The sequence below is a fragment of the Mytilus galloprovincialis genome, chromosome 4 (genome assembly GCF_965363235.1).
Source record: "Mytilus galloprovincialis chromosome 4, xbMytGall1.hap1.1, whole genome shotgun sequence".
NCBI classification, from domain to species: Eukaryota; Metazoa; Mollusca; class Bivalvia; order Mytilida; family Mytilidae; genus Mytilus; species Mytilus galloprovincialis.
Genome location: NC_134841.1, coordinates 62,411,600 through 62,438,656, shown reverse-complemented (window position 1 = coordinate 62,438,656; position 27,057 = coordinate 62,411,600). Strand labels below are relative to the sequence as shown.

Genomic DNA, 27,057 nt, shown 5'->3' with positions numbered 1-27,057 from the left:
AAAAATCAACCAATTTCAAAAGGTAGTTGAAATTTAACCCAGTAACAACAAATTAAACAAATAAAAATTTACAAAAGTTAAGACAAGTGTGTTTTCAAAGTGCTCATGACAACTAAATGTCAGATCACCTCCCCAGTAGTCCACATAACCTTTGAAGTACATAATCAACAGTATAATTTGGATAAAATGTAGATTTTATGGTTAAATTGTTAACTTTAATGTGTGATCTATCTCAGTAAGAGGTGCTAAAGATAACAATGTCTAGATTTAAAATCAGACCATAAAAACTTCATAATACTTTAGTTGACAATAGACTACTGTTTTGTTCAAAAACCATGATAAATTAATTCCACTTTAATGTTCTACTTTATCTTTCTTGCTATTAAATTAGATTTTCTAACAATTTCAGTGTAAATGGTAAAAGTTGTTTTTCACAGTTTATGAATTAAATTACATGACATTCATAAAACCTGTATGCAAGTAAAAAACAAATTGCAAAAAAGCAAAATTCTCTTAGGATTCTGACTACACATGTATTTAACTAGTTTTCTATGTATTGGAAGAATGTCTGGAGCCAGTGCATCTTCAATAATCATATTAGTGTCTGGTGGCTGAATTTTAATAATCTTTTGTGAAGCTTTCCCTTTATCATGTTTATCACATGTAAAATTAACTTTATAATGAATAAGCTTAATACCATACCTTAGATAACATTCCGCTAACTGGAGCCAATTTAGGGGGTCCTTTTTCTTGGTCTTCGTAAATAACATTTCCACACTTTCTCGTTCTGATGTTATTATTGTCCAGTAATTCACTACTGCTACAATTCCTTGATTTTCCAGTGTAGTTACCACCCGACATACTTAATTTTAAACCATTGGGTGACCAAGTTTTCCGTCTAGAATGTTGCTGGTAATGGTAATGATGAGGGTATTGTAATGTATAATTCCCATAATTGAAATTATGTTCCTGGTCATAAGCCATCGGATAAGACCGCTGAGTGTAGTCCGACCTCACAGATGACACACTAGAAGTTCTGACAGGAGGTTGGGGAGGGATTTTAGATCCTGATCTGTGAGATGGTAATTGTATGTGAGCATAATCCTCCTCTTCCTCCTGGGAGCACATTCTCTGTGGAGTCATGAGTCCGCTGAGTTCTGACGAGTTAATTGAGAAGTTGGACACAGGAGAATATAAATTCTGAAGATGTGGTGAAAATTCATCATCGGAATAAAATACATCAGAAGTAGAATTAGTTCTACTTGCCATCATCTCTAATTCATTTCTGCAAAGAGAGAAACATACATGAAACAGACAACATAATCTTTACTGATCTTACATTGTAAATAGCATGAAATTGATTTAATCAGACAATAACCATTCAATCAAGGGAAATAACTCATACTTTTAAACAATATGGAAGGAAGATCCAAATCTCTAACTTTGATGTTTATAAACAGATGGCTGAAATTATTGCTGAAGTGAATGAAAATTTCTTCAGTCATCCTGTTTTTATCTACACAATAACCCTACTGTGCAAATGCATGTTACCAATTATCTTATTGTATGCTAATTACAATTATGTAATCCTATATACTGACAAGGGTAGTTCATAATAAACATAAGATCAAGCTCCTGCTGTTTATATGAATAAATAAAAGATATGACACCTATCAAAAATTTTACCCCCCTGAGTTTTCATTTTGATAAAGACTCCTGTCTCAAATTAAAAACTTTAATATGCTGGATGTAGTGTGACATCCATTGGTATTTATATTTGACTGAACAATACTTAATGTACCTGTATCTTAACAAAGTAATCCTTTTTTTTTTTAGGAAGATACATTTACAAACACAATAAGCATATTGTATATTGTAATATATACACAGCCAAAAAGTTCTGCAAAAATTAAAATGTAATGACATGTATAAAGAACTATGAATGCATATATAGGTTAAATTCAAAATAGATGCAACACTTTACACATATAGAATAACTGTGATGCATAATATTATTAAATTTAAAAGAACAACACATGTTTTATCATTAGCAAAGACTTATTCAAAAGATTCATTTTTTTAAATCATTACTAGAAACTAGAATTTTTGGTATTTGGTATTTGAAAAAAAATGATTTTCAATTTTTCTTACTAAATTCATGAGAAGAAATGTTTTGCAAAATTTTAATGCAAAGCCTGGGAAAAGCCAAAAAGGTTATAAGATATCATGATATTAAAACTTGAAAACGTGAGACATACGTTTAGAGGAGAACATCTGTACCATAGAATGAAACGTTTCCCTTTAATATATCAGATGGACTATTACCTAAATATTCCATTCATGTATATATTGCACCACGTCAGACAATCCTAACATTCATAATTACGTTTATTTGTTATAAAAGAAAACTTCCCTACTCTTTCAACCTTTATTTACATATATATATCTAAAATATATGTATCAAATAAATATGTATAGAGGGCAGACAGTGTCAACAATTACTTCCATAAAAGTCGACTGAAAGATATTTTTATTAAGAAATCTATACCAGTAGTTAGGCATGTATACGTTCATATTATTCTTAACATGCAATGTTCTATTTACAAGGCGTTACTGAAATTAAAAGAAAATAAAAATGTTGTAATTCTATCACAAAATTACACTATGGAATAAGTTATGTATGGCTTTGGTACTAAGTTAACCTGAACCACCCCATATTAAACATATTCATATTCAATTTTCAACTGACACCTTTATTACTTAAGAGCTTGAAAAGATTAGTTAATTTAAGTCTAAATCTATCAATTAATAAATTCCTAGCTGTCCAATTTCTAAATACCATTGAAAGCATAATTGTGTAGTATGTTGTCAAAAGTTTTTTTTTGTTGTTGCTTTATGTTAAAATACATTGTACCTCAAATTTAAGGTTGTCAGATTGCTTCTTTTGTATTTAATTGACTGGTAGTATTAAGTCAGTTAAAAGATACATTTATAAGGTTTAGACTTTCTCAGTCAAAGTTGACCTTAGATGGACTTTGTCATTATTTATATATCCTTTAGCTCAACTGTTTCAGTTCTTAAACCTCTTCAGAGATTGATCATGGGTGTTCCGGGGGTTGGAATCCCCCCTTTTTTGGTGGATAAATGCATTTCAATGGGGACAGACAGTTGGCACCCGCCTGAGACAATGACCCCACTTTAAAAATGGCTGGATCTGCCTCTGCATCCTTTGCTTAAATTTTTTAGCTCTTTAGCTTCTAGAGTTTCTGATGAAGGTAAATCCAGAAAGAGCTTCTGACCTATATTAATAAAAAGTTGTTTTCATTTTTTCTAAGCAAGTAAACAACTCATAAAAAATTGAAAGAAGAAGACAGTGTTCTGGAGATTAATAAATTAAAGAGATGTTAACTGATTATTTGATGAAATTCCAGCTTTAAATATTATAAACACAATATTCTAAGGGACGACATCAAAAGATCGATGTAGGTTAAAAAACTTAAATCAAATAGTTTGGGGGTGGGGAGGTCAACATAGCTGCAAGTTTTGTTAATCTAAAATCGATTTTACATATATCCCTATTGGTCAATCAATTTTTCCCAAATTAAGTTAAGAGGGGGGTGTGGGGGTCAGTGAAAAAACTATGTGAATTAAGTTTTTTATCCTTCATTGAACTTTGGATGTCGTCCCTAATAGTAGTAAGAAATACATATATAAACAAGTTAAATGATTTTTTTTTTTCTGCATTAAAAGTTCTGCTGTTAAGGGAGCACAAGAAGAGAATTATGTGTCTTTTGTTATGTACATTGTAGATTGTGGTTAATCTTTACACCAAGATTTCATGTTAATTTCTAATTCAAAACTCAGGAAATAGTGTTTGTTTCTGAAATAAAATCAATTGCAATTTGGCAATATTCTGGTGAATTGTTAATTTTTGTAGCAAGTGTACACAGAACTGACAGCTTGTCTATAACTAAGCATAAAATCCTGACAAGCTAATGAAGAAGTAGTAGGAATACTGCCAACATATTTCTATTTCATGTTGTGAAGATGATACAATTCTTTTACAGAGATCACACAAACCGTCATTGATTACAATAATGTAAAGAATTCCTGTCTATTTTCTGATACATTGCTTCATGTCTTCTATAGTATCTGCTTAAATGTATGATTGAAGCTTAATAAAATTCAGATGTTGTATTTTTGCTTATACCTTATATCATTTACAGTACCAATGTCTGCATAAGATGGGCATTTCTACAACAAATGTCTCTTCAGTGATGCTCAAGACCAAATTATTTGAAAATCTAAAACTTATCAAAAAGATGAAATGCTTATCGATAAAAAAAGAGGGGATATAGAGGTAACCGTATATGCTATAATAGTCCACAAATTTCATGGAAATGAAAAAAGACCAAAATTTCAGACATTTTATATTTGATCTAACTTTTGAAAGTTGATAAAAGGTTTGAATTCAACAATGATGTAGTGAAATGACCCTTTACAGCAAGACCAAGAAAATCCATTGCATTGACTTATAGCCGTTATCTTTTTTTTATTCATCATGTTGTAGTGAGAACTTATGAAGGAGATAAAATGTAGAAATAACTGGTAAAGTATTCCTCTCAAATTCTCAATAATGTCATTTGTTGCTTGAGGACACATTATCCGGAAAACCACAACAAGAACAATCACAAGACACAATCAAGATATTTGTATTTGTTAAAATTAGGTTATAACTTTTATGAGTTTTGTTGTTGTTGTAAACTTGTCAAGTTTTCTATGTGCATTTCCTTTGATTCACAATTTATCTAGAATCTTGTCCTGTGAGAAAAGTTAACAGACAAGAAAAAGTAAACTTGTGTAAAAAAAGTGAAATCAAATTTTGCATTTGGTAGTTCTTCTGGGAACAAATGTGCAAGTTCATGCAATCAGACGGTCTTTGCACTTTAAGCAAAACACTAAATTATGTAGGGTTCAAATTGTATAGAAGAACAAGATTTCCATATGATTGTTGAAACTGAAATGACTTCAGTACATTTGCTTAAACTTGAGCTGCCTGGTCATTTTGATTGGTGAAAATTCCTGGGTGAAATCAACATAATCTTCAGTATTCCGTTTAAAGACAAACTATGTTACAAAATAATCAAATAGAAACCAAAAAGCAGCAATCGCAATCATAAGCAAAAGGACAATAAACACTTATGGTTAAAAGGAAAAAAAAAACACATTTCGAAGAAGATTGATCTAAACCTTATAGCTGCCACAAAAAAAGGGTCAACTCTATTCCTCTTAAAGGATTTACAAGTACATAGAGTGCACCCAACCATTCTTTGTAAGAAACAAAATGCAGGACTTGAGAGCAGACCATAGTTGTCACATATTCATGATATTGGAGTGATAAGAAATGAAGATCTACACCAGTTACTTACTCTAATAAATGGCCATGGACCTTACTAAACTCTAGACTACTACAACCTGTATACTAGTATTAAAACCATTATGATAATGATTGTCATGTCATACTTATGTTCCCAAATCAAACATGTGAAAAAAGTCTATCAATTTAACATCTTAAAACATAAAACAATATAAAAGTATGTATGAATAATTCATGTGTATTATTATTGCCTGAGGATGTCTTGATTGAGCAGTTAACAAACCTCAAAAGAGATCTATCAGTTAAGACAATAAGATGACAAGTTATTATACATATTTTACACTTATTATCTTTCAATTTCTCCCTCATGATGTATAAACTAAAATAACTTTGATGATCTTTAAATAAATGCATATTTCATTTCTAATCTGCATAATTATCCATATGAAAGACAAAAAAGGAAGGATGTATTTTTTAAAAGTTATATATCTGACAAACTTTCCTTTTGATCAGTTTTGAAATGATTTTTTAAATAAATCTTTGAAAATAAATCATAATTGAACAATAGTATCAAATTCACTTACCAATTAAATTATTCAAATAATCCTTGTATTTTTCGTCATCTCTAATGTGATCATTTTATAAAATTAGAAACTTAACGCATTATGTCACCAAGTTATAAAAACGATCTGACAGAATCACAAAGAACCTAGCGTTAAACTGAGATGACTATCTTCATGTCAAAAGCCTAGTACCACAAAGAAACACAAGGACCTAAGATGGCCGAGATAATTAGGTTTTGACCCTAATAGACCTCCTTCAATAGGCTACAATAGCTAGAGGTCAAATCCAACTCGGCAACTGATACAAGCTAAATATTGATTGATTATGGATAGATTTCAATGCAGTCTTAAGAATAAACTTCTTTTCCATCATAAAATTGGGTATTAAAGATCATTTTCCCTTATATATGCTCCAATTATTTACATCAAGCTGATTTGGATGAAAAAGGTGTTTTGACTCATTGTAATACAATCTGGTTAAAGCTCATTAAAGAAAAACCATTAAGTTAAATATAAAGTACATTGTATTAGAAAATTATTGGTCCATGTTCTTTTATTTCTATCGGTGAAAAAAAAATTCTGTATCAAATCCCCCCCTTAATTTAATCTAAATTCTATCTTCCTTAAGTGGTTCTTCATGTCTATGATGTCTTTAAATCCTATTAAGCAACAAGTTTGCTAAAAATACAAAATAGTTAGGTTTCCGTCTTTAAACAGGATCCCTGATGTCTTTAGATCCTAAAGCAACAAGTTTTCTAAAAATACAGAATAGTTAGGTCTTTAAACAGGATCCTTTTTGTCTATAGTTCCCCCAAGGAGGTTAATATAACCTCCTTGATTCCCCCAAGAAACACTTATCCATCTTTCCATTGCAATTTTGAAAGGATAGGGTCCTGTTGAGTTGTCAGGCCCTTTACTTAAACAATTAATATCACTTTCAAGTGTAAGGTGCTTTTACCATGCTTTGAGCGGTACCTATAATGGTTTACTTTTACAAATTGTGACTTGGATGGAGAGGTGTCTCATTGACACTCATACCACATCTTCTTATAACTATTTTAGGCAATTCCTGTTGCTAGAAGGATTAAAAACTCCAGAATATTAAGGTGCAATACATGAGTAAGAAGTCAATGAAGTAACCATCTTTCGTAATCTAATGCCAATGTATAAAATTATACTGTATATCTGACAATTTATATAATTACATGAAATTACCAATGCCCTAAATGGGCCCATCAATATGGTGAATAAAAAAATACATTTTTCTGTATAAAAATCTCAGCATCTAAAATTTAAAAGTGGATTTCAAATTTTTTATTAAAAAGTTTCTTGCCGCTATAGAATTGGTCAGTAAAAAGATCTTATAGTTCTGACTAGAAATTAGTTAATCCTCTTGCATTGGAGAACTCTGGACAAAGACTGCACTGTGCAAACTGACAACAGATGGTGACAGATTTTATGTTGCATAGAATACCACAAAAATTGTGGTCATTTAAAATGTCCCTTTTTATCTCTGTGATCATGCTGATGCTAACAATGTTGACATTACAATTTACCATAATTTCCCCTTCAAATCCATATCGCGCCAATCAAATTTATCAAACTGCGAAATGAATACAAAAGTTGCAATGTAGTAATGAAATGAACATGATATTCTAATTAAGTTTTCTGAGAGTGGAATACTTTGAGATGCAAGAACTGACAGCATGAGTACTGCACTCTGGTTCTAATTCCAGGGAAAGTTTGGCATACAAATACAATCAATAGAACAGCCATATCATTCAAGTCAATTAATCAACATCCATTTTCAAATAAGAAAATAGCTGTAAAGTTATGAGTAACATCTACTTTGTAGCACTCCCGAAGCCTCAGAAATCAATATAGGCTAATGTTTCTACATACAAATTGGGGGAAAACAACAACAGATTTCCCAAGAGATATGTCCATCAAAACATATGATTACAGTTTCCCTAGAGATGCTCCATCAAAAGATATCATTACAGTACATCAGTATATTATCTATTGTGTTATCTAACCAACATTCCTCCCCAATCTTTGCTACCTTGGCACCTTTTTTACACATATTCTCAGGTAAAACAAGGGTGTATTTGTTCAGATATACATTTACAAGGAAGATGGAGTTTCACAGTAACATAAACTTTTATTACAGATTTTGAACTCAACCTTTTAGTAACTGTAGATTCATGTTGTTATTCGTTGGGTAGAAATATTTTGGTGGACTTTCTGGGTACAGATGAACCACTAATTCAAAACAATATACAAAACATAACTCTTTCAATACGAAAGCATAGATGAAATTTTATTTTTTTGCTCAAACCACTAGAGAGGGGGGATAGGACTTTTATCAGGACTCCGGGATCGAGTGTTTTTAAGCTCTGGATTTCGGGATTGACCCTTTCGGGATCTGGGAATTCTTTTTTTCGAATTTCGGGACGTCTGGATTTCGTATTTTTAAGCACAGGACTTCAGAATTTCGTGTTTTTAAATCCGGGATTTCGGGATCAGTACCCCTCCTACCCCCCCTCACTAGAATTGGAACTCGAAAAATAAATGAATCCACACAAATCACTGTTTATTTACGAGTTACTGTAAAGTAGAAATATTTCAAGAGGGTTTCATTTCTTGGTCTATTTTGTAATTAAGATAAAACCCTGAAAAATATCTACCAGAGAAACTTGATCTTTAGGAAATATCAGAGCAAGGTACAAGAAACATATGAAAATAAAAAAACCTTGTGAACCAGATTTTAGCCAAGAAATTGCTAAATTTATGCTTTGCAAAAATGTAACTTTTTTAATATTAACATTTCAAAGTTGCTTTCAATAAATAAGTAAATGAAGTTTTTACGTTTTATTACAAACCTTTTGGCTTATTTATTCAAGAACATGACTATTGACCCTTTAATCTTAACTGGACATTCAAATGACAGTGTAGTAAAAGTTTAAACAGGCACTACTTCTGACCATGGCTACAATGTGATTCTTACAATGAACAAGGTAGCTTGATGAAAGGAAAAAAGAAATGTAAGCTAAATTACACTGCAAGTTAAAACATGGACAAAAGGCAATTTATCTATTTAAAAAACATCAAATTTACCTCCGATCTCGCCAACAATTTCTTTTGCCAATTTTTTAATGAAAATGGCCAAATGAATTGGGCCAATAAATACTTAATCTGCATATTTTTGTGTTCCTGTAATCAAAGTGTCAATTACTCTGGAAGCTGACTTAGGGAAAAGGTTTAAATAGACCTATAGTATACTACTATGACCAGTAAAAAAAAATCAACTGTTAAAAATTGTACATGAAATCCTTAACATTGGTTTTCAGCTTTTCAAGATTTGTTTACTAATTTTTGACAGAGAACTCTGCAAACTTGGCAAAAATTTTCAATCAATATGTGACCTTATAGGGTACTTAAAAACACTTAAATATAACAATTATCAATTTGTTATATTTTTTCAAGTAATTTTTTCTTGTGAAAAATGTCCGTTAAATTGATTTTAGCCATCAACGGAAATAAAGTTATCAACAACTTCATATTTTATTACTATAATTCAGATTTGATTGAAATTGAATCATAAAATGTCGTGACAGCTGAAACCTTATTTCTGACTCAAATTCCATGATAATGTTCCATTTGCTATTATCCATGACCAAGCCTGATGAGACAATCAACTAAATAAATAATTCTTAAATCCATCTTTTCAATTGGAAAGTCCAAGCTTTAGGGCATATATATCTGAGGCTTTTTGTGGAGAATGAAGTTTTTCTGAACTTGTAATTATGATATGGTAATAGATCAGCCACAAATGACAGCTGCTTTCCAGATATTGTCTTATTTCAAATTTGATGTTTGCTTATCATCATATTACAATGTTTATACTATCATGACTATTCCCCTTTACATCACCAAGGCCCAAGGGCAGAACTACAAATTTTGAAAGGTGGGGGGGGGGGGGGGGCTTATTCCATGATTCCAAAAAGCAAATATATACTGCTGAGCTGAGCGTGGCTTGACGATATGTTGACAATTTTATGCCATAAATTGATTTTTTTTATCAAAGTGGTAAACCCTCTAACCCCCTCCCCCAGAATCAACCACTGGTCCTAGTAGTACTAATAAAATACTAATACTACTAGCAATTACACTGTCTAAAGCTCATATCACATATATATATTTAAATTCAATAAAAACTACTATATACTGACCAACATATCCTTCCAGACATTCTATTGATAGGTATAAAAGCCAATTTCCAAGCTGCCAAAATTAAGTCCTTTTCTACAAAAATCCTTTCTATTTTTGACAAAGATAAATGAATACAAGACATTTCCGCTGATATAATTCACCTGCACCGATAAAGTTTTACCTGAGATATATTTAAAACCAATGAAATGAACATCCCCTCACATTACTAAGCTTTAAAATAAATGTTGAGATTTTAATCTTGACAGTTTTCATTGTGATCGACTTCTGATATTGTAAGAAATAAAGTTACAAAGCTTATCCAGGTAGACTGAAGGATAGTCAAAGATCATCTTTCAAAACTGAGGGTCATGACCTAACTTTTGTGCAGCATCAACATTACCGTGGAGACGATGTCATTTATAAAAACTTATATTAGATGTGACCATATAGTAAAGTGGATTAAGATGACCTTTATTTTAAGTCAAATAGGAATTGATAAGTTTCTTGGGACCACACTTATTTCAATGTGATATAATATATTTTACATTCATACTAATCTATTTATGTAAACTTCTTGTGAACTGATAATATTATTTCAAATTTTGAACAAATTATCTATTTACTATAGGTTCATCTAAAATCTTTTCCTTATTCTTCTTATTGAGATAAAAATAAAAAGAGGAGAATTAACATAAAAAATAAAAAGATGTGGTATAATTCACAGGCACTTGTTTCAGAAAAAAAAAAGTTATATAGGATTTTTTTTTTCTGAGACCAGTGTATGAAAACTCCACAAGAGACCAGTTGGCACGTTTAGGTCAGCCTTCAACAATGTGTAATACCCACACCACATAGTAAGCTATAAAATCCCCCAAAATGACAAATAATAAAACAATTCAAACAAGAAAAAAATCCCAAAAGAGTCAGGAACCTTGTCTGATCTACATGTGTTCAATGCATCTCCTTTGGTTTAAGTTGGGGAGCTGAGAAGTAAAAGATAATGGCTCTTTTTGTAATGGTGGATTGTCAAGAGATTGGAGTTCAATACAAACAAGGTCCTTCCCCTTTTAAATCGTTCTCTGTCAAGGAAATGTAAGTGTTCTTATTAATCACTTAAACCATAAAAGAAGGCACCCAAGGACTCTTACTTATGTATTGAACACATGTATACACCAAAAAGACAGCAAACCAAAAACCCAAAACATACATCAAGAGGTCAACAAATAGTTTTCAGCGTCATTATAGTTACGGTTTGTGTATAATTGTAATAGATCAACATCTGACTCTTTCATTGTTTGTCTTTGGGATACTTGTGCATATAATCAGATATGACTAACATTTAACACATAAACAAGTGGAAATTCCTTCAGGGCACATCTGTGGCAAGCCCCCCCCCCCCCCCCCCTAAATGAGACAAAATGTACTTTATGGGTAAAATTACTGTCAATTTTAATGTCAAAATATGGTCCTTTAACTTTTATTCTCAGTAGTGCCACTGAAGACTCGGACCCTCACTGCTGGATCTGTGCCTGTGAACATTCTATTTTAAACATCTTCACCCCAATGTACATGACTTTGTCATGAATATACTATATATACTATAGTAGATTATTCATGTACATTTTGTATATCTACAAATTTATGTATGGGAAGAACCCATACATTTAAACCCATCATTGGTATTCAGTCGATACCCTCACTAGTGAATGAAGTTTATAGATGGTATCTTAACACCAGGTACACCAAGTGATGTGTAATTCTCTTGTCATATAGAAAATCAGTTTAACTTTCTGCATTAAGATTATGTCATCCTTCTACTATATGAGTAATATATTGATGAGAAATCGAACAATTCTCAATGCAGTAACCTTGAATAAAGGCTTTCATTGTCACTATCATGATTAACTTGTTTTCTACAGAAAAAATGAAGTTTTGTGTTTTATTTCAGGTGACGATCCAGGATTTGATGTTAGGGGAGGGTGCTCCTGAGAATAACAATTTACAGGATTTTTTTTGACACAAAAATGGCTTTAATATTACATTTATTACTTTTTAAGATTGAAGGGGGGGGGGTGAGAGTAACTGCAATAGTGACTATTAGCAGATTATTCTATGCAGGATATAAAAGATTGGGAAGATGGATTTGTTCAACCTTTGAAACTTGTTGCTTAGTTAATTACCAATACAAGAACTTCTTATTGCAAAAGGTTACAACTTTTACCTGTATAAAAACAATGATATATATATATAAAATATTAGTTTGATTAGAAAAGGACAAGATATAAGAACTACATAAGATATCATCACATAATCAAAGCAATGCACAGCTGTTCTACTAAGGAATTTTCTTCCTTGTCCATTATAAACCCGCATTATTTTTTTCTTAAAGTTCATAAGGCCCAAACTAAAGGTCAATATAAAACTAAAAACAGAGCCTACAGGTATTTCATTGTAATCAAAGGGGTACAGGCCAATTCTTCATGAAGCAGTAAATAGGATTAACACATAGTAAAAATAAATATGAAACATAATTTTTTCATAATTATGTATCCTTCACTGATTTTTACTTATCTAAACCTACCAGAAAAGCTACAGGTCAAATGGGCCAACAGGCTGAGCATAATTTCAAAAGAATTTTCAATATCATAATTGAAAATGTTCCACACCCCTCAAGTGCTTTCCACTTGAAAATGTTCTTTAAAATAGGCATGAACAGATTCAATGAAAGCTAGAGTAAAATATTAAATATAAAAATCCAACTTTTGGTATGAGAGACTCATTAAATGGTTTCACACCTGAGGAAAAGAAAATTAACTGATGATTCACACCCTTTTCAATATATTAAAGCATACATAACTTTTCATCATACAAAATGACAACAATTTTTCACTTATGAATTTCAATTACTTGCGTAAATACACAAAAGGGTCATAACATTTAAAATGATTGCTTAGTATTGGTTAAAATGTGAACATTAATGTATTCCAGTTAAATAATTTATCTTTGGGGCAAAAATGTCACTTTCATTGGCTGTGTGATCAAACAGAAAGTGACATCTACTACACAAGTATATGTATGCTATATGCCAAGATATGTGTTTATAAATGCCATTATTTCATACTATGACAATTAGTTAGAAAATTATTCAACGAAGTTCAGCTTGAGTTGAAGTCTTAACATATTACACATATGATTTGTTTCTAATGTATGTCCCATTGTTTCTAAATAACTTACATTTTACATTTTTTCTTGGTAGAATATGCTGACATACAGATATACAAGTAGTATGAAAGCTGCACATATTTTTTGTCAATAAGCCTAAATACCTGCTACAGGGTTTTCTTAAGTTGGAAATTGGGCAACAAATATGCAGACAGTCTCAGTTGTTTGTTTTCCATTTAACGATTGTCTAATCTTACCCAATATCTTTCACTATTCTATTTGCGTATCCTCCAACTGTAATAATTGAAATTCTGTGTGAATTTTATAATCTTTTTTTTATTTATTGCACCAAAAAAGTATCTGAACACTTTTGTATTTATCTTACTCAGTTTCTGTCTCAAAAAGTTTACCCACATAAACTTCTATTGGCATTCAAAGCTTTTAGATGTTTCCCTATTAAACAAAGAGATTGTGTCTGCAGGAAGACATGCCACCCCACCCAAGCACTGTATTCTAACCTAAAAGTTATTAGTTCTGTATCTGCTATATCAAAAATGTAAAATACTGCATGTTACAAAAACACAGAGTGCCAACATATTTTCTGCTCTGAAGAGAAGCCCCCCTCCCCCCCCCAAAAAAAAAACCAAACTCAAACACCATTTGATAAAATGAGAAAGATATATATAGTGCTAAGTCTCATATAAGCTATATTTTTACCATCTCTGGACCACAACATTCTTTCTTTGTATCAATGCAAAGTGATGACCATAAAACTGCCCTAAAGAAATATATAATACAGTGACTGGACATTAATGGTCCAGCAGACCACCACAAATTGACACTTACATTGTTATAACCCATCAATTAAGATGCTGATAAGTGTTTAATGGACTAGTTCCTAAATTTATATTGGTACTTACCAAATAATATGTGTTAGTCCAGAGTATAGAGTATTTGTCTCCTTGTGTACACTAAGCAACAATCAACAAGTGTGTGGGAAAATTTTCAAACCATATTTTGTGTACAGAATTTTTTATGAATGTTACCACAGCCAGACTGGGAAAGATATGACCCATATCTTTTTGATCAACTTTTTGAACATCCTGAATCTACCTTCTAATGACAGATTGGAAGAGTCTGACCTTTCCTGACCTATTTGGAATGATGTGTAAACCAATCAGATAGAAGAAAAATGTAAAAACTTTATCATTATGGAATATTCTATTTTCCCTGAGGGGGTTTACATAAAAAATGTGTATTTGATCTGAAGCATAGGAATTCAAATAAATTACAGATGTTGGTAGCACATAAACAATCTTAATGAAAATAAAAGTGGAAATTAAATTACCTTCTTGATGTTGTTTTAAATATTTATTAAAACTGTGATGACACAATCATTAAAGAATAAACGGAATTTCCCATTATTACTTATCTCTGTATTGTTTTAAAACCCTTCCTACACTGATACCACAAGCATGACACCTTATAACCTCTGGTGGAGATTTAATCAATACTTAAATATTTTCATTTGTTCAATATTCAAAAATTAAATATTTATAATATTCCAAAGTAAACAAGTCTTTTAAAAATTTGATACCAATTTTCGTATTTTTGTTGACAAGAGTCCAAATAATACTATAATAATGTACTGAAGTATTTAATAGATTTGTTATATTTCTAGAACAAATAAAAATTTGAAGTTGTTACAATTCAATTCAATTTGCCGTTGATAAAAGCAACTAAATAAATTTATCTATGAAAATTGTTGTAATATTTTCCATAAAAGAGCATAGTTGAATGTAGATCTATATTCTATATAAGAGTAATGGAATAAAGTGTCAGAGATTTAAAAGACATTTTTGTATGTGCAATAATGTAGCAACTTTTTGTTAAATCTTGATATATCTTAATCTCATTCAAAATTCACTATCATAAAATGAAAAAGAGTTTTATGTTACTAATAAGTCAAGAGATAATATTTTGATGATGCATTTAAAAAGTTATCATTTTAATATTTCCATATTTGAATCTTTTTATCACAATCCACTTTAACTTTATGTTTCATAAACAGTTTTTGTTGTTGCTGTAACTTTAATGCATTTCAAAAACAGAAATTTATACTTTATCGGTCATATCAAATTCATAATCTATTTCAGCAACATCACTTTATTGTCACAAATCATAAATATTTAAATATAAATCAAAATACATAAAAGAAACGACTCAAATGTTTTAAACCTCATATTTATTTGCTAGTTTCGTACTTTGAGTTGTACGATTATTTCACAAATAAATTCCATACAGGTGTCAAATTTACAAACTAAAAAGACCAAATGCCCGTAGGGAGCAGATTGACAGCAACCTGTGGTCTTTCATTTAGAAACCAATACTTTAATTTTCACTTTAAAAAGTACCGTTTTCTCTTCAGTATTATATCAATTGTATTCTACGATCTAAAACTCTCTCAAAAGAGTGAATAGCTTGACCAAACAATTGCCTTATCCATCTAAAGTATTTAATACAGACTTAAACCCGCTTTTGTAATCAAGAAATCACGTCAAAAGTGCAGTTGTCATTTTCGGATTACAATACAGTTTATTGCGGGTGTGATGCTTAGGGGGAAATAAAAGTCTGAAAGCCAAACTAATGCTTCGGTAAACACCAACTCAATAATGAACGTGTTAAATGCAAATGATATTGACAAAACTTTGTAGTCTAGCCAGGCTTAAATCCAACCGGCAATTTCCCTTCTTACACTATTGACAGATAGAATTACTTTTTTATTGAAATAAAAAAAATATATAACTTTTTTGCATCAAGATTAATATCCATGATAAGCCCCAATATTATACAATCCAAGTCAATGATCAAAGTGATTTAGTAAATCGTTCAAGGTATAGTATATAATTATTGTAATTATAGATTTTAAATACCATCCTTGATAAATAGCTATCAAAAGATCAAAATTTTTTATATTTAAAATTCTTTTCTCTCTTCTTGCAGGACAATGCAATGTAAAATATGATACTATATGATTTTAATCAAAGCATCTTCCTACATCAAAAGTTTTAATGATGACATGCAATTTCCTCTATTTTGTTATAGTCAAATATTTTCTGGGTTATAGAAAATTAAAAAGACATATATAAAATTACTTTTAAAAAGATGCAAGAACCATGTTGGTTTTTTTCTTTGCTAATATCAAATTTGATTGCACAATACACATATCTGTTTTGTCAGTGCAATTACACTTCCAACACACTAACATGATATGATTCATATATTTTTTTAATGGATGTGAACTCATTAATGATAATAATATTCAGTATTGTATGTCTGATCCTGCCAATTGGTAAAGCATGTAGCAAAATAAAACATTAAATTTACCTATGTATAATAATAATGATGATACATTTTAAAATTTTAAAATTCAAAAGCTTAAAACTTGCCACTCATTGGCAGATCCGAGGGAAGTTTCAAGGGATTGGAACCCCCTTTTTATTAGGTTTTCGCTTCATTCATAATTGGATCCGTGCCTGCAACTGGAGCATGAAAATGAGGTCAAGGCCATATGGTAGACAGATAAATATTTCCTCATCATCAACCCACACTTTTTTGCAACAATTAGAGTATTACATACATATAGGTACTAAGGGAAAGATCTAATCCTATAAAACTAACCTGAGTGTGAACTGTGAAGATGAGGTGAAGGTCACATGACATATATAACAAATAGACACATATTCCTTACAAACAATTCATGTAGTAAATATTGTTGACCTGTCATGTATTATAAGCAAAGAATTTTCACAAGTGATTTATTTATCGTGACTAAAGAAAAAACATGAATATAAATAGTCTACAATATGTCAAACTCGGAATCTTTAATATAATCATACAGACAAATCATATTGTCGTTTGTTGCTGATTACCATATCTGTTTTACTGTGTTTTGTACACAAATGAAAAACTAGTTAGTTTTCCCATTTGAATTGTTTTGCATTTGTTTTTCCAGGGCCTTTTATAGGTTTCTATGTGGTATGGGTTTTGCTTGTTGTTGAAGGCCATATGGTCACCTATAGTTGCTGGCTGGAACCTACATTATAAAGTCTCTGGTGGATAGTTATTTCATTGGCAATTATACCACATCTTTTTGTTTTCAGAGTCAGAAAATGTGAACTTAAATTAACTGACAAATGGGCTGAAACAGGTTGGATCCTCAATACTCTTCAACTTTGTACTTGTTTGGCTTTATAAATATTTTGATATGAGCGTCACTGATGAGTCTTATGTAGACGAAACGCGTGTCTGGCGTACTTAATTATAATCCTGGTACCTTTGATAACTATAAACACAATAAAAAGTATCCACATATATTAGTTGATTTACAGTTTAGAAGATAATGACAATAATAAAACTTATATATGCCTGCCTATGTTGAATATACTCTTGTCTTCAAACAATTCATGACATTCTACTTAATCTAGTACTGAAGAAAAATAAATGCATGTCGAAATAACTTTTTTTAGTTTGATTCTTATTTATATTATGAGTTTTTATGAAAAAAATTGCATGAAGAGATAATATCAACATGTGAAATTAATCACAAAGTACCTGTTTCTAGTCATTGGTAACATCTTTCTTCTTCTGTGTCCAATTTCTTAATCTCTTTCATTCTAAGCTGACAAAATTTCTTTATTCTAAAAAAAGAAAATCAAAATTATAATACATTCCCAATCTTATTAGAGCTAAAAGGCATGTGAGTAAGAGTAGCGGCAGCTAACTTAATATTATTGTCCTTTTTCTGTCTTAGCAGGGGTTGGAAATCAATGATTTTTTTGTTAATTAATCCATAATTCTTTTAGTTATAATTAAGGGCCATAACTCTAACCAATATATCCCTTTACATTGCACATAAAGTTTTAAGTTTCAGTCAAATGTAAGCTGTAGAATTTATGCTTTATATTAAAGATTTTATGTTTAATTTTACATTGTAACATCATCATGTTTGTCAAAAAATATCTAAATCTGATTTATTGCAGTAATGGCAGCCATGTTGTAAGGTCTCCAGGTCACAGATCAGTTGAAAAGATGACAATTGGGTTTTATTTACTGTCTACCTATTTTAATTTTTCATTCATGACCGTGTTTTAGGTGATTTTTTTCTAAAAAGAGATGAACAGTAATGTAATGTGCTCACTGGGATGTCAGTGACCCCATAGGTATTGGCTGCTCACCTGAAAGTTTGATATTTATCTCAGTATAACCATTTATAACAAATGGTCAGTCAACTAAAATTTAAAATTCTGATACAGATCTGGACACAAACAATTTCACACATTGAATAGGCTCATCAACTTATATCAATAGCTACCAGGTGAAAAACATTAAATGATAATATATCTAAATTGCATATCTTTATGGCGATAAAAAGTTCAGAAAGTTACTGGCTTCTGTCTGGGGACATGATTATGGCTTAGACACATGACCAACTAAGACTTAAGTCTACTTAAATGGACATGAATTAACTGGCAGTATGAAATTTACAATCTGAAAAATGTCCTTAGGACTGAATATGAAAGTGATTGCTTTGCAATTACTGTAACCTTAATGATTGCTGATTTAAAGGCCACTTCCATTAACTGACCAGGATATAGTACAGTATCAATTACAATAACAATTTTCGAAATGAAGTTCCAGACCACTTTAACTGACACTCTGACACCACTCTATGACAAATCCACAACTGCGCAATGACATCATATGATAATGTATTTTACATCAGACTTTTATTGCCAAAAAGACAATTTTTTTCCCAAACAGTGCAGTCTCAGAAATAATTGTGCATGAATGTAAACTGAAAAACACTCATTTAAACAATTTTCTTGCATAAAATGACTATATGTGCACATTTGAGGGTCTATTTATGTATCATCACTGACAAAATGAGGTCTTATTTTAAAGCAGGGTTTAACTCTTGAAAATAGGTCTGTAAATTGAAGTTTCAGTCAAATTCATGGTTTATTTTAAATTTACCAATTTGATGAAAATGACGAATATTTTCCCAATAAAAAAGGGTAGAGGTAGTTTTGAAAAAAGCCAACAATATCACTGACAAACTTTTAATTTTTCTAAGGATAAATTTACTTAGTGGATTAATGTTCTTATCTGTCTCCTATAAAGAAATAAAAATTTGATTTCAATGATGTACTATACAAGAGGGTATATAGTAATGCCCTTTACTGTCAGGCATCAAACGGTCATTTTTGATTAAAATTTTATTGTGATTTGTCAGAGGTCCCAAATAATAATTGTTACCGTTATTTTGGATTTTTTTTAACGTGAGTCGTCAAAATCATTTGATTTTTTTATCATCTAAAAGAAAGTTCACATTTTATCGTTATGCACCAAAAATTACCGTTAACATCATTTGGCAAGAATTTTCATCTTTATTCATCAAGGTGGTAACCCCATTACCACCCTCATCCAACTTTCAGAAAATGAATCCCCCCTCAGTTTTTGGTGGGGTTTCTGTTGCTCTGTGCAGTCTTAATTTTTCTATGTGGTGGTTTGTGTACAGTTGTTTTTCTGTTTGTCTTTTCTTTTTTAGACAAAAAAATTGGCATTGACAGTTCATTTTTCACTTTGAATGTCACTTTCGTATCTTTCATCACTCTATTTTACATCTTTCAAAATTAATGTCTACTTGCACTATTTAGTGGAGTCCAGTTTTAATTGATGGAGGAAGCCAGAGTGCCCAGAGAGAACCATGACCTTAGGCAAAAAAAATAGTGATTTTTATCAATTAAGATTGGCATCGAACAAATCTGCAACATGCTCAGCTTTCAAATCACAATCTCAGTTTTGATAAAATTACAATTCAGTAAATGAACTACTGAGACCATGCAAAGGCCACCAAGGACCCAAAAATTATGTCTGTAGTTTAATGGAAAATGGCATTGTTTGACAATGTAAGGCAGCAACCATTTGATTTTCTGGGGGGGGGCTATGGTTTTTTTTTCTGTACAAACTTTTTTTTTCGCCTTCGGCGAAAAACAATCTATTTTTTTCGCGACAAGTCGAAAACAATTTTTTTCTTTCAATTTTAGCATTACATATAGTGGCAGCTGAGGGGGTAACAAACAATTTTTTTTTTCCAGAATTCAAAACAAATTATTTTTTTCTCCAAAAACTGGAAACAAACTTTTTTTTCCAAAAAAAACCATAGCCCCCCCCCAGAAAATCAAATGGTTGCTGCCTAAGTTTCTGTATGTTCCAATTTGTTTTACCAGGATTTAGAATAAAAACAATTTGGAATAATTGGGATTATAATTACCATATTTTTTTTTATTGTACTTGGGTATATCTGGGAACAGTATATATGTTATATATGTTCTTGGGTATATATCAAAGATGAGATACTGTATACATAACTTTTTTAGCTTCTATGTCCTGATATTGGAAGTCATTATCTACTTCTAAGGCAACATATATCTAAACGCTTTATTATTTAAAAAATTTCTAAGTAAATTGATTGAGATTTGGTGGCAGTGACTCGTCTCATGGGTGTATTTGTAATGGAATGTGTTTGCAGGACAAACAATGGAAAATAAAATCACTATAGATCCATTAAATTTTATGGAATACATATTTACTTGCACACCATAGACAAGGGAAGATAGTCACTAAATTTAATATCTGTTATGCTGTAGAAGATCATAGTAGACAGTATTATAAGCAGATCCAGGATGAACAAAGGAAAGGGGAGGGGGACTAACACAACAATGTTTGATCAGTGGTTACAATCCTATGTAATATTTAAACAATATCTGATCATATCTGGAGCTCCAAGAGAGGGGGCTGGAGTTGGGTTACTTTTAAAAACCCTCTCCCTACATCAAACTGTCTTTACCAATTAAAAAGAGAAAAACAATACTAACCCTTTTTATTATAATAAGACACACATTATACCATTATCAGATTTATCAAGAAAGGTTTCCTTTTCTAATTTTGTGAAAAAAATGGTATTCATTTTTCTGTTAAGCAAGGAATTGTATATTTAAAAGGAATTTTACATTTAAAAGGAGTGGAAACGCAGCTTGAGATCAATCTGAAAACCCTCAGAGAAAATAACAAATTTAATATATAATTCCTTGGTTTAAGGGATGGTCTAATATGCAGGTCTAATAAGAAGAAATAATTTTATTCTTTACAAGAAAAATGGTACATAGGAATAAAAAAGCCTAGAGTAGATTAGCTATTTCCTACTGATTCTACATTATTACATTGTAAACTGGTCTATGTTGGAAACAAGATTTTAAATTCTTCCTCTTTTACCAAGTATTGCAATAATCTTATGATTTTAAAGAATTACAGAAACCTGAGAAAGGCTAGAAGGGAAATACCTATCAACTTGAGCAGAAAATGTCAAAACACACCCGTTATCGGTGGGGTGAATAAAGTTTAAAATTATTACCTGGGGTTGATTTGGTCATATGATATAAAACCTTGTCAAAACAAATCATTTTCTTCACAATATATCAGATAAATGGAAGATTTTTCTCAAATTTAATAAAGCCAAAGGGATGATGACAAAAATGATAAATATTTAGCGCCCATTTATTTCTTATTATAGATAAGTTAATCTCATAGTTATTATTTTGATTTATTACATGCACCAGAAGTTTTTAAACTGCTACATAAGCGCTTTTGACTTTTTTCATTAAATCTCTCAAATTATTTCAATTTGTTCTTTACAGAACAATTCATCAGATGCCAATTTAAATTTATTTTGCTCTCAAATTACACTTTTAATATTCATAATTTTTTGGACACATTGATAAAAACGGTACTTATCATAAAAAAAAATAATAGAAAATAACAAATTTATTGCATTTTAATCAACTTCATATATTCCTTCAAGCAAGGAGGTTATGTTCCAAATAAAACCTCCTTGTGTTTAGCTAATGACTAAAATTAGTTTATTTTCTTGCCAAATGAATAAACAATCTGGCCACTTTGTGTATTCAATTCCAATTTTATGAGGACATTGTAAAAAAAGGTTATAATTCATATATTCAACCATTATTCAACACAACACACCGGGATATAATATACAGCTTTCAGAACTATTTTTTAACCTAAAAACATATTTAAAAAGACAATTCCCCAAAAGATTGTTCAACTACACCTTATACCAAAACATGTGCTTTTTAGGGGTAAAGCTATTTCACAAGAAGATGTCAAAACATGACAATTGGCAAATTTTCAAGTCCTTATATTTGTGAGATGAAGGCTGATTCTAAGACAAAATTTTGATCAATTTAAAGTTCATATCCGAATCAGTGGTGTCTTCTACATGTTAACACTCAGTGGCGGATCCAGGGGGGTTCTGGGGGTTGGAACCCCCCTTCTTTTTGGCCAATCAATGCATTTGAATGGGAGCATATAGTTGGAACCCCCCGCCTTTACTCTGGGTTGGGAACCCCCCTTTTTAAAATGGCTGGATCTGCCCCTGAAAGTGGTATTGTGATAATAAAATCAAATAATGTTTTGTAAATCAAATATTTGTAAGATAAGATAGTGGCACTATAATCCTCATCACATCTTCTTTAAAATGTGTCACAAAAAAATTTCGATCAACATTTAAACATGAAAGTCCTAATGCAGCATGATAATAATAATATTAAAACAATATTGTTGGTCTCCAAATATTAAACCTAAATTTTTCTTTGTCTTAACATACACATTTTCTTACTTGTTTTGCACTTTTTTTTTTTTATTGTATGAATAAACAAATAAATCTACAGATTTAATGATAACAAATTGTTTTTCTGCAATCACTAAATCCAGTTTTATAGAGCGACAGATGGTGACCTTAAAAAAAACATATAAAAGATGTTGGGCATGAAAAAAGTCAGGAAAGAATTTTATAGAGAAAATCATTGATTTCAGAATTACCATGAAAAACATTTATCTGAAGAAATTTATTTAGTTTTTAGTAAACAGATGATGAAATTGATAATTAAGTTAATTAATTGCTTCATTGAGATACAAATCATAACTAAAATCACCAGATTTGTACTATTCATAAAGACATCCTTGTTTTAGAACTGCCAAACATATTTTCCACATCAAACTACGTAAAAAGTAAAAATCGTGTAAGGTAACGAAAATATTATATGGAAACTGTGGTAGATGTTGTACAATGTAATTTGAAAAAAAGAAAAATGTATCCTAATATAGCTTCTAATATATTTAAGTCAGTACATTAATATGGTAGGCACTATATTATCTCTAAAAGCTGTGAGGACTAACTTAATATATATATTCACACACAGCATTGTTCAGAGCTGTGTTATGATTGCAAACAAGATAACACTCCTCCAGAGACCAAATAAAGTAGAAACTATAGCAAATATAGGTGACTGTACAGCCTTCAACAATGAGCAAAACCAATGCCACAAGTTATGAAAGGCCTGGAAATGATAAAATGCAAAAAAAATACAGATTCTCACTATACAGAATGAGGCAAAGGTTACACATGTTTGTGAACTGAGCCACCATTGAGGCCACTATGGTTTTCCAAACCTCACAACTGATTATTACAATATTTTTGTGGATTAAGTGCACTTAATAAAATACTCCTGATATTTGCTGGCTCTGATACATATGATAATATTCTACAGTTCTGATAATGATCTATCTTCCCTAACTATGTAAATGTTCAACCACAAACCTGGACACATGCAAGATGAGATTTACCAGTATTCAGTTACCGAATTATTCCAGTACATGCAGGTGTACTTCTGGACTACAATAGTCTCATAATAGTCCCTGGTATAACTTTCAAATTCAACAAATGGTCCTGACGTTTAAAAGATTTTTAAAGTGTTTGATGAATTAATTATCAATTACATTAGGTTTTTAAGATATGAGACGAATGTTTACAAAACAAACAGTTCCTTTGTGCATTTTTAAATAGAACTTTCACCACATTTCACAGTCTGGTGCCTTCATGGTCAAATTTGGCAACCACTTCACAGAGCAGGGCCAAACAGATGATTCTAAACAAGACTTTGAACATTTCAAAAATTGAATATTATCAAAACTTTATCAATTACGAGAAGTAATACCAATGTACACGACACCATAGATGAGAAGAGATTGAGCAATGCTTGACACCCGATTAGCAGCACTCCTGGAGTTAGGTTGAGATTTAAATGTGTAATTATAAGGCTATAAATATTAATGAATGTAAATGGTTTTATAATTCTATCAAATAAAAGTCAAATTTAATAAGATAACATGTGTTGAGAATAATTATTTGATAATTGGTTGTTAATTTCACTTTCGAAGTATATATTGACATATCTATGTCAAGTACTGTGGTAGATAGCAATTTTTGTGGCACTTTTTTTTTTAAAACAATTACCACTTAATAAATGCAGTGACATTGATCCATTTTTTTTACTAAACATCCTCATAAATTTTGTGTCAACTGAATTGATTAATAATTAGTGTAAGTGTCCTTCTGGCACTTACAAAAGTGATCTGTTGAATTTATAAAATATTTTTTTATGTTCTAATTTGAGGAATACGACTTATCTGTATTTGACCCTGTAATATATAACCATTTTAAATAAAAAATTTCAATGTAAAAGCAATCAAATCCTTTATTTACTACTGCAACTTGACATTCAAAATAATGGAAATAAATATATGAAGATGTGGTATGAGGGTATTTGGTATGAGTGCCAATGGACAACTCTCCATTTAAGTCACAATTTGTAAAAGTAAACCATTATAGGTCAAAGTACAGCCTTCAACACAAAGCCTTAATTGGCTCACACGGGACATCAAGCTATGAAGGGCCCTAAAACTGACTAGTGTAAAACCACTTAAAAACAGGAACACCAACAGTCTAATCTATATGAAAACGAGAAGCGAGCAACACTTTTGAACCACAGCAACCACCAGTTACGCAGTTGCTTTGTGGTAGTTTAAAATGATCATGGGATTGATTCCTGGTCAACGTGATCAAAATTACAATAGATTGCAATTTAGTGACGAATCCAGAAATTTTCATAAGTGGGAGCCCACTGACTGCCTTAGATGGGGCCTTCTTCAGTCATGCATCAGTGATTCCCTATATAATCAACCAAATTTTTCCCAAAAAAAGGGGTCCTGGGCCTCCTGCCCGCTCTAAATCCACCTCTGACCTTAAAGAGTAGGAATAAAGTTTGGTTGACTTGGGTAGGTCAAGGACTCTTGCATTCTGTTACCTTGTTAGATAGTCTAGTAAGAACAAAACATGGAATGGTCATACAACATAAGCCTTTGATATTTGCTGCTGGACATTACTATCAAACCATTCACCCAAACTTCTGTATTAGTGTTCAAAATACAAGTCTATACTAGGACGCAATAGGATACCGGTACATTTAAACCTTGGGAAATACATTTCTGTGACAGTGAATTATAATAAATTTAAAGGTTATCTCTAATAAAACATGTTAAAACAATGGAAAATAGGTATTTACAGATAATGTACTTTTGTATAAGTTATAACAAAGGGTGCTATAAAAACATTAAGTGGTAAACACTCCCTCCTGTTAATGACAAGGTACATTTTAGGACTTATTTGGCCCTGTAAATTCACCAAAAAAAACTTTGCTTGATATCATAACTGTCAGATCATAATTTTAAGAAAGGCTTTTCAGAAAATATGAATATTAGCCTGACTTGTTATAAACACAATCATTTTTACTATAAAGTGACATCATAAATGAGATTTACCAGATTTTAAGCAAAAATAGGTTTAACTGTAAGTACACTTTGGCTCAATCAACTTAAGAGTACAAGTGTTGCCTGATATAATTTATGCCAGTGATTAGATAAACACAAGAAACACTTACTGTTTAAAAATATGTTTTTGGCTGGAGGTTGTACTCTATTTCATTTCTAAAATGAACAAGTCATTTAGTAAAGGTTTCGCATATTTTCTTCATTTAATTGAATTCATGCACTCATATGACTAGGCTGTGTAACTCATGAATATTAAAGATTTATTTTTAAACCAAAAACAGTATTGCTTTTCTAAAAGTACGTCCATTAAATATTTATATTTAAACATCTCAGATAGTTATAAAATCTGAAATATATTTGATTTTGGGGCCAATTTGGCCCACAAATCAATCTTTGAGTTTCTTACCTTCTCTATAAATAAGTTTTAAGTCCTCCTATTTGATCAAATATTCCATCATAGATATCTAAAATATTTTCTGTAAAAACTGAACAATACCAAATTGAAGTTTGAAACATAAGTTAAATTTTACTTACATTTTAATCAGTTACCAGAAACAGAGCTTCCCTTTAAAGCTGAAAATCAGAGTATGATATATAAATGTGTGAAAAAAATAAACCTATCTAACACTAAAAAAACAATACAACTGGGCTATAGAACTTAAATGTACCTTGATAACCAAACCATTTACTTTGTTTTCATAAAACAACTAAGTCATTTAATTTTGACAAAGAAAACAATTTGTTTTGTTTTTCATTGTAAATTTGACCAAAGTAAATGTTTACACAGGTTTCAATAAAGATTAAAAAGAACCAATAGTGATTATCAGATATAGAAAGATAAGAAAACATGACTTTCCTTTCATGTCCCATAGTCAGATGTACTATACTATAAAAGGGAGATAATCTGTTGGCAAATATAACATTATTCAATTAAGA

The 27,057-nt window shown here is 30.9% G+C and overlaps 1 protein-coding gene across 5 annotated transcripts in view; it reads right to left on the bottom strand.

Moving 5' to 3' along the window:
* The window catches only part of LOC143072655 (leucine zipper putative tumor suppressor 2 homolog), a 42,851-nt gene extending 16,148 nt beyond the window's left edge, over positions 1-26,703 (bottom strand). The window contains exons 1-3 of one of the 5 annotated variants that reach the window (XM_076247696.1): positions 26,656-26,703; positions 17,929-18,014; positions 703-1,285 (exon numbers count right to left, since the gene is read on the bottom strand). In XM_076247696.1, the coding sequence (XP_076103811.1) occupies positions 703-1,285; positions 17,929-17,951 (606 nt within the window). In that variant the 5' untranslated portion in view covers positions 17,952-18,014; positions 26,656-26,703. Of the gene's footprint in view, positions 1-702; positions 1,286-1,405; positions 1,469-10,172; positions 10,322-14,234; positions 14,389-17,928; positions 18,015-26,655 lie in introns of those variants that run through there. The other 4 variants (XM_076247697.1, XM_076247699.1, XM_076247698.1 and 1 more) reach the window with 4 other exon arrangements.
* Between the last annotated feature and the right edge of the window lie 354 nt (positions 26,704-27,057).